Source organism: Arabidopsis lyrata (assembly GCF_000004255.2).
Source record: "Arabidopsis lyrata subsp. lyrata unplaced genomic scaffold ARALYscaffold_7, whole genome shotgun sequence".
NCBI classification, from domain to species: domain Eukaryota; kingdom Viridiplantae; phylum Streptophyta; class Magnoliopsida; order Brassicales; family Brassicaceae; genus Arabidopsis; species Arabidopsis lyrata.
This window is the reverse complement of record NW_003302549.1, coordinates 20,733,413-20,744,833: the sequence shown is the minus strand read 5'-3', so window position 1 is coordinate 20,744,833 and position 11,421 is coordinate 20,733,413. Positions and strand designations below refer to the sequence as shown.

At 31.4% G+C, this 11,421-nt stretch overlaps 1 protein-coding gene across 1 annotated transcript; it reads left to right on the top strand.

Annotated features, from left to right (window-relative positions):
• The first annotated feature begins 2,571 nt into the window (after positions 1–2,571).
• On the top strand, positions 2,572–5,856 carry LOC9306637 (probable serine/threonine-protein kinase PBL7). The gene is made up of 6 exons (XM_021019526.1): positions 2,572–3,421; positions 4,154–4,411; positions 4,505–4,683; positions 4,779–4,858; positions 4,946–5,093; positions 5,194–5,856. The coding sequence occupies exons 1-6, from the start codon at positions 2,821–2,823 to the stop codon at positions 5,545–5,547; spliced, it is 1,620 nt and encodes a 539-aa protein (XP_020875185.1). The 5' UTR covers positions 2,572–2,820; the 3' UTR covers positions 5,548–5,856.
• The last annotated feature ends 5,565 nt before the right edge of the window (positions 5,857–11,421 follow it).

The following is an 11,421-nucleotide window of genomic DNA, read 5'->3' as shown; positions in this document are numbered from 1 at the left end:
ATTTATAATATTTTAATTTTTTGATCTAACTGAAATATATGCAATCCTATTTTGTTGTTGTTAACATAAATTAACTCATTGTTCAAAAAATATTACTTTTTAAAAAATAAACTTATTTTCCGTTTTCATATCTTAAAACAAATTATCCATAATTGAGTATTATAGAAAAATTTCTATATTTATTCTAATATTGTATATAGGGACTGATAAAAAAAATACTATTTTTTCACTTACTATTATAATATATTAAAACTTAATTCTAATATATATATTATATAAATTTTGTAATAAATAAAATTTAACCCATACTATCTAGTAGGTTTATATTAGGTGAAAAGAAAGATGAGAAATTGTTAAAAATGCCCATTTTTTAATACCCCTTTTCAAAAATGCCTCTTTTGAGAGTCCATTTTTAAGTTAGTCCTCTTTTAATTTTTAATGACTATTTTACCCTTATTTGAAACAAAATTAGGTCCACAAAATATAAAATATTTTTTGGCGGGAAAAGTGATCCCGCAAATTTTTGGCGGGAAACGTGATCCCGCAATTTTCCCGCCAAAATTTGTTTTTTTCGGGAAAAGTGATTCCACAATTTTTTTGGCGGGAAAAATTTACAAGGTATTTTAAAGGTTTTACAGAGTATTTACAAGTGTTTTGTAAGGTTTTACAATATATTTTAAAAGGTTACAAGGTACTTATAAGGTTTTATAAGGTATTTATAACTTGTAAAACCTTATAAAAAAACTTGTAAAATCTTATAAAATAGCTTGTAAAATCTTATAATATCTTAGAAATACCCTATAAATATGTTGTAAAACCTTTTAAAATACATTGTAAAACCTTATAAATACCCTGTAAAAACTTTTAAAATACCTTGTAAATTTTTTCCGCCAAAAAAATTGCGGAATCACTTTTCCCGCAAAAAAAAATTTTTGGCGGGAAAATTTTTTGGCAGGAAAAATTTTTACGGGAAAATTTTACAAGGTATTTTAAAGGTTTTACAATTTTTTACAAAATCAAATTTGTAATTTTGATGTGTGCACATTCTCATGTTTTCCTTATATATTTGTGATATCTTTTATTAAAAGAAGGGTAATTTAGTCATTTTGTACATAAAAAAGAGTATTTTTAAAAATGGACAGCCAAAATGGGCATTTTTGAAAAAGAGTATTGAAAAATGAGCATTTTTGTGAGTCTCCCGAGAAAGATCCACATATTATACAGCGTTTTTAAATGACCAAAAAAAAAAGAGAATTTATAGTAAATAGCCATGGATTCAAAAAGAATTAAGAAAATAGTCATGAGCTACAGTACTTTGTCTGTTGAATGTCGGAAAGCACGTGTAATTACACACATGCCCTTTATAACATGTTTTTTTTCTCGAATTACATGTGATAGAATAATATATCTCCTTTTATCATATTATTTTCCGGTTTTACACGTTATTTATAAAGAGCACATGATATTTTTTGAAAAAACACTCTATTCAGTTTAATATCTTTCTCTATCATGTTATTTTATAGTAACACACGTTTTTTATTATGATCACATGTGATTTTCTTTAAAAAAGATTTTTATTTTCTAGTAATTCACGGTTTTTATTAAGATCACATGTTATTTCTTTGAAAAAACACTCTATTCAGTTTAATATCTTTCGCTATCATGTTATTTTGTAGTAATACACGTTTTTTATTATGATCACATGTAATTTCTTTAAAAAACGATTCTTATTTTCTAGTAATTCACGGTTTTTATTTAGATCACATGTTATTTCTTTATAAAAAGATTCTATTCAAGTTTAATTTTTCTGTAACAATATTTTTTAAAAAAAAAACACTACGTAACAATGTTTTTTCTTAAAATTCACGACGTTTTTTTAAATAGCATGTATTTTAGTTAAATATAACATGTGAAATTTAGATCTTACGTGCTATTTTGAAAAATACCACGAAACAATGTCGCCTACTGTAGATATCAAAACAAACGGAGGATGGTTTTGTTATTTCACCTCTTCAGACAAGGTGGGTCCATGCTGTTTTCCAACAGAATTTTCTCTCTGTGCTAGTTTCTTAATTTATGTGTCAAATTTGGCTAGTTAATAATATTACAAAAAAACATAATCATGAAATAATATGTTTGCCTGACCCACCAAAAGTCCAAAACCATGTAAAATTTTTACCAATTAATGTCGATATTTCGCCACATGTACGAATCAGAAAACACAAAGAATAAAAACTAAAAATAGTAACACTTGATTATATTTATATTTATTATTTCGATAGTAACACCTGTGAATTTTATGAATATTCTCTCTTTCTCTCTCATTTCTCCATTATTTCAGAGAACCATAACCTCGTGGGCTCAGCTTTTGTCCCCTTTAAGTATGAACTAACAGCCTTTACCCATATGACCTAAAAACATTTAAAATCATTACATTTTTTTTTCTCCCCATAATAAACACTTGTTTGATTGGTTTTGTAACGCTCTCAATTATTATTCAAAAAAAAATCATTAATTATACCTTAATTATTTCCCCCTTCTCTTGTTTTTTCTTGCTTAAGATCACAACAACAACTTAACGGTATAAGAAAAAAATTAAAATAAAAAAATTTCCACCTTCCACCACTAATCACATAATAATTTAATTAATCTTCTTCTTCTTCCATTTATAACCTAAAAAATTTAGACAAAAATAAATATATTCTCTCTTTCTCTTCCATCAAGCAAAGCTCTTCAAAAAGAATCAAACTTTCACTTATTTTTTTTCGAAAAAAGAGTCTTTTTGTTTTCTCGAGATCTGTTCACAGAGAGAGATAAAGAATGGGTTTTTATGAAGGAGCCTCTGTCCATCCAAAAAACCCAGAAAACACAAACTCAGTGAATATTCCGATTCTCACTTCTTCATCATCATCACCAGATCTTGACGGAGATAACAATGACAACAACAAAGGAATCAAAACCCTTTTGAAAAAAATGATTTTTGATTTGGGTTTCGCTTGTTTTCTTCCTCCTTTAGCTGAAAACTCCGGCAACAACAATGGAGGTGCCGGCGGAGGAAGCGGAGGAGGAGAGAATAACAAAGCTTGGCTTTTGGCGGAAACAGCACCGGAGAATATGAATCCTGATCCTCATTCAGTTCATTCATCGTTTAGATTCAGTCTTTGTTCACAGATTGAGCTTGAGAAAATGAAAGGTGAAGAACCGTCTTTGTCTGCTTCGTCTTCTTGTCGGAATTTGTCGGTTTCTGGTGGTTCCACGACGGTTTTGATGGTGAATTTGGAGAATGGTGTTAAGGAGACTACTGATGATTTGCGGTGGACGAGAGCTAGGTCGCTTGAGAAGAGTATTTCTCCGGTGGCTAATACTTTGGTACGGTTTAGCTACGGTGAAATTGTGGCAGCTACTCGTAATTTCTCTAAAGGTAAGATCCTAAATTAGTAATTTAAGAAAACTGTAGTATTTGTTTGGTAATAAGATTCGGGTAGTAGCGGGTACGGGTCGGATACGGGTAATTTGTGTATAAGACTAGTATACAAGGGCTCCGATTGGTAATACGCAGTGGCGAAATTAAGATGAAATTTGAAAACTATTTGTTTGGTAATATGATTCGGGTAAAGCGGGTACGGGTATGGATTTGTGTATAAAACTAGTATATATACAAAGTATTATTCGAAAATATACGGGACGGTAATAGCGGGTAAGGGTTGGATATATGTAATTTGGGTATAAATTTGAGAAATTTTGGGTAGATTTTAGTTATTTGTTTGGTAATTAGGCTATTCATATCGGATATCGATAGACGGGTAATAGCGGGTAAGGGTCTGATACATTTAAATTTCAGTAAAAAAACTATAGTTTAAAATCACTACAATAACACTCTCAATCATTCAATTTGAATGAAGTTATTTCATGAATTTTTTGAGAGATTTTGTGTAAATTTGAGTATTTTTGGGTATTTCTGTTAACTAATTTTCAAAGTTTCAAATTACCTAAATAGGATATTTGAATGCTTTTATTTTGTTCTAAACGGATAATACGGATCGGGTATGGGTCGGGTTGGGTCAACCATCACAAAATGGACTACACTATTTGGTATTAGGAATTAGGGTGAAAATGAAAATAGTGTCTGACTTATTGATTCAATGGTTCATAGGAAGAGTGTTGGGAAGAGGAGCTTGTAGTTATGTGTTCAGAGGCAAAATCGGAATGTGGCGAACCACTTTGGCGATCAAGAGACTTGATAAGGAAGACAAAGAATCTCCAAAATCTTTTTGTAGAGAGTTGATGATTGCAAGCTCTCTTCATAGTTTCAACATTGTGCCTCTTCTTGGCTTTTGTATTGATCCTGAAGAAGGTTTATTCTTGGTTTACAAGTATGTCTCTGGTGGTAGTCTCGAACATTATTTACACGGTAAGCGAATGAATATCTCATTTGTGTTTATATACAGATATTGTTAAGCTGTTCTTAAAGACACAACGGATTTTGATTTTCTGTTTGTAATAGATAAGAAGAAGAAGAAAGGTGTGAAAGCGGCTTTTGGTTTACCTTGGTCAGCAAGGTACAAGGTTGCGTTAGGCATTGCAGATGCCATCGCCTATTTGCATAATGGAACAGAGCAATGTGTTGTTCACAGAGATATCAAACCCTCCAATATTCTTCTTTCCTCAAAGAAAATACCAAAGGTAATGACAAAGTCTTTTTCGCAAAACGAATGATGTATTCGATTATCGGTCACGGTCAGCAAACAAGTAATTGTTTTGAGCTGTATTTTTTTTAGTTGTGTGATTTCGGGTTAGCTACTTGGACCGCTGCGCCTTCTATTCCTTTCCTCTGCAAGACCGTAAAAGGCACATTCGGGTATTGATCGAAACTTGCCAAGAATTCGTTTTTCTCCTTTCTAGCCAATTCCTAAAGATTTAATCCGGTATCGAAACTTTCTTGCAGCTATCTGGCTCCAGAGTATTTCCAGCATGGTAAAATATCTGACAAGACTGATGTTTACGCCTTTGGGGTTGTGTTGCTTGAGCTAATAACTGGCCGGAAACCAATCGAAGCAAGAAGAGCATCTGGTCAAGAAAACTTGGTTGTTTGGGTATGTCATCTACTTTCACATCATTCCCTAACTACTAGTATTAAACTTGGTGACAGCAGAACTTGATAACATTTAGGATTCATATGTATTTATTTTATAGGCGAAACCGTTGTTGCATAGAGGGATGGAAGCTATAGTGGAGCTGCTCGATCCAAGGCTAAAATGTACAAGAAAAAACTCGGTTCAAATGGAGCGGATGATCCGCGCTGCAGCGGCATGTGTGATCAATGAGGAGTCCCGAAGACCCGGTATGGAAGAGATTGTCTCAATCTTGAAAAGCGAAGAAGGATTAGAGCCAAAAACACACTCAAGCAGGAAAAATACAAATATTTCGGGTATGATTGACTCGTATACACAATTGCAACAAACCAAATCCGAGATGAAATGTCATCTTGATCTTGCGATGCTCGGAGTAACCGAGTTTGAAGACGATGATCATGTGTACGGCCGATGAAAGATCCCAATAAATGGATTAAAAAGTGTGTAAATAGGTATTTATGAAAAGTTTGAAACAGAGTTCTTAGTTTCTGAATCAGTGTTTGGTTGGTGTGTGTACATTGGTTTCGGTTTTTTTTTTTGTTTATTCCACTATGGAGAAAACCGGTTTAGGTTTTTATATTTCCGGTTTGGTTATGGAGACAAAGCCGACTCTCCGGTTTCGTTTTCCGTTTTCAATATTTTTGGGCTTTTTTGAGAAATCCATTAAAAAGAGGGTTGGAATTGTTATTTATTTGATTAACTAAAGGAAAGTGTGTTGTTATGACTTTAACCGACTATTACCCCTTTTTAATTTTTGTGACCACGTATTTTAAATTTACTTAAGTAATGTAGTAATTATTAAAAATTGCAATGGATAAGTCTCATTATTATAATAATTGTTTTTGTTATTACTTTTGTGTTTCCTAAAACTATTTGGACTACGACTAGTATTTTTATTATAAATAGACAGAACAAACTAAACCTTCTAAAGTACTAACATTCTATCACCGAAAATTAAATAGTTCTAACATTCTATCACTGTCAAATTGATCGACCATAAGTTCAACGTGCAAAGATGAGATCGATGAATCGTCTATCGACTATCTTTTTTGTTTTCGCCGTTGGCCTTACCATGACGAGTAACACAGCTTTATCAGACACAAGTGCAGTGTGGATCAGAAACTTACTTCATGAAAAAAACGATCTCATAGTCCATTGTAAATCCACGCGCCGAGATATGGGATACCATAGGTTGCATCCAACAGGATCCTACAATTTGCTTAACGATTTTGATGATTCTGACGAGTTCTTTTGGTGTCATCTATGGCAAGGACCTAATTTTAAGCATCACCAAGTGTTTAAAGTTGACTATGGAAACGTATGGGAAGCTAGAGAAGATGGAATCTATTTATCGAATATACAAAATTTCCGAAATCTCGGTCAGTCGGTGTTCGTGTATGGTTGGGATGTTCCTCTGTCAAGAGCATCCTCGTTGGGATCGAGTTATATCTCTTTAAGCTTAGCAGTCTCTTCCTTGGTTTTGTTTTATTTTATCTAGTTTTGGTTTAGAAATTAATTTTCTTTATTATGGATTTTGGAAATTTGATTTTTAGTTGTGTTGGAATTTTTATTTAATTTCTTGATAACTTTTGTATTTTCTTTGAGTCCTAAATGAACTTGGATTTTTTTCTTTCTTAGATTAATTTATTACATTAGTTTCGACATTCAAGAATAGAGTTTTGTTGATTATGAGATATACTACAAGAAAAAATGATCAAAACCATAATTTAGCTACAAAAAAATTGTAACAATCATATGTTAGCCACAAACGAGACACAAAGTGATATCGTGACCAATTTGTTGCTATGTTGTAGCAAATTTGTGGCTATTTAGTCACAAAAAAATGTATGTGGTTGGTTTTGGCTTATTAGCAACAATTAGCAAGAGACTAAGGTTTGTTCAACAATGGATTGGATCGGGTGAAATAAAATGTATAATCAGAACAAAGTTTATACTATTCTCGATTATTAAGGTAACCAGACAGAAGTTTGTAACATCTCGGTTTCAGGAATATGGTGATGCATGCGGAGAGATTTAAAAGAATTGATTTGATCACCTATGTCACCAAAGTGCACTTATCTTTTCGGTCAACTGTTCTGAGAGAACTCCACAGTTAAAGGTGTTTGAGCTTGAGCAATTTCAGGATGTGTGACCTTCCGAAAAGTGATTGTCGGAACTGTGTGAGTAAGTGCAAAACATAGGGAAAGATCATGTGGTGATTTCTATAAAAAAAAAAAACTCCAGTGATAACAAAAATAAAAGAGGTGGGCTCAGAAGATATCAGATGATAAATATTTCTTCTGAATTGTACACCAGTGAGATCCTAAATAATATACAATTGTGCTCGTAGCCGATCTGATACTTAATGACTAATAATATAACGTACATGAAAAGGAGAGGAATGGTAGATGACTAGATGGCATAAGCAAGTACACCATCATGTTCAATCAAAACAAAAAAAGTACATCATCATGTCTCATACCTTATCCATGCCATCAAGAGAGCGGTTCGTAATCGCATATCGTCGCTGTAATACTAGGAATCACACAAGTTTGGAGGTCTCATTCGTCATTAGTTTTAAGCTCGTGGTGATGGGCTAAAATCAACATTACACGTTTTATCTCATATAATCTTATTTTTAATTCATTTTATACATAGAACTCCATTTGTTGATCACGAAATTTAACTTTATCAACATTTTAGAAAAAAAAAAACCTTTTTTACATAATTGATGAGTCAGTTTTTAATTAAAGTTTATCTTAGAGTTGTATTAAATGAGGTATCTTTTAGATACGAAGAAGAGATGGTAGCGTGATTCCAATCGCAAAGAGCAATAGGAAAATAGTGAAGGAACCTCATTTTCCATGGTTTCAGGTTTTCAAGCTATTCAAATTTTTGTAGAGTTAAACCCAAACACGTCTAGAACTGGCCCAAAGGACCAATAACTTAATTACGAGATTCACCTAATCTTAAGTAGATCGATATGTTGATAGGTGATTCGCTCAAGCCTTATATATGATCAACATTAACCCAAAATTTTAGCTCCATATTATGCGAGTAAGCAAAACATACTTGTGGATAGAAAAGTATTGTTGCACGAGTGATATTTTCCAGATGATTATTGTGTTTCGACCACTGTTGGCACCCTGACCTTCACACATGAAGTACATGTACGCAAGTAAATTTTGCGAAGCATATTTCGTGAGCCAAAGGCGTGAGAGCCCTTGTAGAAAGTGAAAAGCAATAAAAGAGAAGATTTATTTGGCAATGTTGAAAATCTATTATCAACATGAACACAGGCTGACCGAGATGTTGAAAATCTATTATCTCTGATAAATAGATTCCGTCTTCTCTAGCTTCCCATACGTTTCCATCATCAACTTTAAACACTTGGTAGTGCTTGAAATTAGGTCCTTGCCATAGATGACACCAAAAGAACACGTCGAGATCAACATCAATAAGCAAATTGTATGATCCTGTTGGATGCACTCTATGGTATCCCATATCTTGTCTCGTGGATTTGCAATGGACTATGAGATCGTTTTTGTCATGAAGTAAGTTTCTGATCCACGTGGAACGTGTATATGATAAGGTTGTGTTACTCAACATGGTAAGGCCAAAGGCGAAAACAAAAAGAAGAAACGATAGACGATTCATCGATCTTATATGTTGAACAAGGTTGATCGATTTTGCAGTGATAGAATAACAATTAGGGTTATGAGACTGAGCAATTGCAACTTTTTACTGGCTATTAATATTTAAGTAAATTTTAAATACGTGGCCACAAAAACAATCTATATATATAATGAGAGAGTTTTCTCTCCATCTAGAGTGTCCACATAGGCGACACATCAGCGTACACGTCATCATATTTTTTTAATAGGTATAAAATGATATCAAAAAGATTCGAACCCCTTACCTAATACATTTAATAGGTGCATTTCAAACCAAATTGTCATTTAAATCATTTTGGTTGATATAAAAATTTAAACTATATATATTGTGTTATACAAGTGCCATACAATTTATTTATTAAAACAAGAAACATTAAAAACAAAATTAATTCACATGCTTTTATATCATCATCTTTTAGTAAAAGAATTTGATTAAAAAATAGGATAAAAATACAAGTAGATAGTTCACTTTTACTCAAAATAAAAAATGATTTAATTTTAAAGAAAAATAAATATTTAAAAAATTTAAAAATAGTGGTAAAGTAGAAATTTATGTTAAGATAAGAATATTAAAAAATATGAAAAGAGATTGGTCAATAATTTCATTTTACTTAGAATAAGAAGTAATTTAATTCAAAAAAGCGCTAGGCGCTAAGCGGGCGGTGACCCAAAGCCTAGCGCCTAGAACGCCTAATCGGGGCCTAGACGATTTTTTAGGCGGTTTAGACGTTTATAACATAAAACATTATAAATAAGATATTATATATAAAAGTTATATAAAATATCTATATAAAACTAAAAATTATGAAATTATAAACAAAACTAGATAAAACATTTATTTATATATATATAAACAATATATGAATATTTATAACTATATATATATAAATAAAACTCTAATTGAAATTGAAAAAATACATTAAACAAGATCTGTGTGATTTTAGGCGGCAAGGCGGTTATCTAGGCGTCGCATAAGAGCCTAGCGCCTAGTAATTATAGTTAGCCACATAACATCACGTCAAGGGTTTGTTAGTTATCAAATATACCCTCTGTTTCAGAAAATTGTTATTATATACTTTTACACACATATTAAAAAAAACTATTGAAATTTCTATTATATCCTTTATTAATACTTTAAAAAAAATTATCTCTTATTAATACATTAAAGAAATAAGGTTAAAATTGGATTTTTACTCAAAATTTTGTATTGAAAATACAAAACGACATTCTTTGTGAAACAAAAATAAAACCTTAAAACGACAATCTTTGTGAAACGGAGAGAGTAAGTAACAATATAATTACAATTTACAACCCTCCTTTTTAATGGATTTCCCAAAAATAATCCCAAAAAATATTTATAAAGAAAAACGATCTAGGGAAGAAAATCCACTCTAGAATAGATGAGTCGGTTTTGAATTAACGTTGATCTAGGGAGTTGCAAGATTTCGTTGAACAATTCATTTACAACGCATATGAAATCACAAGCCAACATATCCACCAAAATTTATTATTCAAGAGATATAACTTTAGAAGAGAAAATTTAACGTTATCTCTAATGATATTATTTATACTAGATGAATACCCACGCTACGCGTGGGTTTGTTTTAAAAGTTGTTAATAACAAATTATTTTGATTGTTCTTGTTGCTAGTTAATTACCCGCTAATCATTTACTCATAGAACAACTACTCTTAGTATTAAAATACATTTTCAACCAACATACTCAACAATACATGACTCACACAATCCGTAAACAATCTTTCCTAAACCAATTTTATAGATGGTAATGTTGGGATTATAGAACCTCCAAAATTTGATGAACTTACGTACTCTTCACCCTCAATGTCATATATAGATAAAAAAAATAAGAGAAAAACTTACTCAAACCATTAGCTAATCCACTATACTATTATCCACTCATATTTTGAGTTAAGATTACAAAAATTAGCGGAAAAAAACTTTGGAGTATATATAACCAATAAAATAATTTCATGGAAAAATAACATAAAATAACAAAATAAGTTAGTATTAGTAAAAATCAATATGTAAAAAAAATTAAATAATATATATAATTAAATAATAAATATATTATTAATTTGTGAAATAGATTTTCAAATTCATATGGGCCATCCCTTATGGGCTATTGTGTTTTCCCCATTTGACATTTATAATTAAAAGCTGATGTGTAAAAAATAAAAGATGACTCATATTAATGAAATGTTTTGATTGGATGGAAAGAAAGCTGATGTGGCATTTGCAGAAGAGCCTAAAATGCTGACGTGGCGACTATATGGAGAGAGATAACCTCTTTTCATATATTTATATTATTGTTTATCATAATTAAAAGCATTAATTTAGTTATTTAACATGAAATCAGAATCTAAACACACATTGTATTTTCTTTGTATGAATGTAAAACTGTATTAAAAAAAAAAAACTGTTTTACAATAATGCAAAATGAAAACCAAAAAAATTGAATGATTTAGAGAAGTTTTAAGGTGTGAGAAGGAGATTAATGACCATGTGTTTGAAACCAGAATTGTAGACCACCCTCATAATCGGAAGAGCCTGTTGTCTCAATTGTACTAACTCGATTGCGGACGCTTTTGCCGATCA

Bases quoted from the DNA above. Each gene is read 5' to 3' on its own strand.
- LOC9306637 (XM_021019526.1), top strand. From the start codon at position 2,821: ATGGGTTTTTATGAAGGAGCCTCTGTCCATCCAAAAAACCCAGAAAAC. The intron at 3,422-4,153 runs GTAAGATCCTAA...AATGGTTCATAG, and splicing joins TACTCGTAATTTCTCTAAAG to GAAGAGTGTTGGGAAGAGGA. The intron at 4,684-4,778 runs GTAATGACAAAG...TATTTTTTTTAG, and splicing joins CCTCAAAGAAAATACCAAAG to TTGTGTGATTTCGGGTTAGC.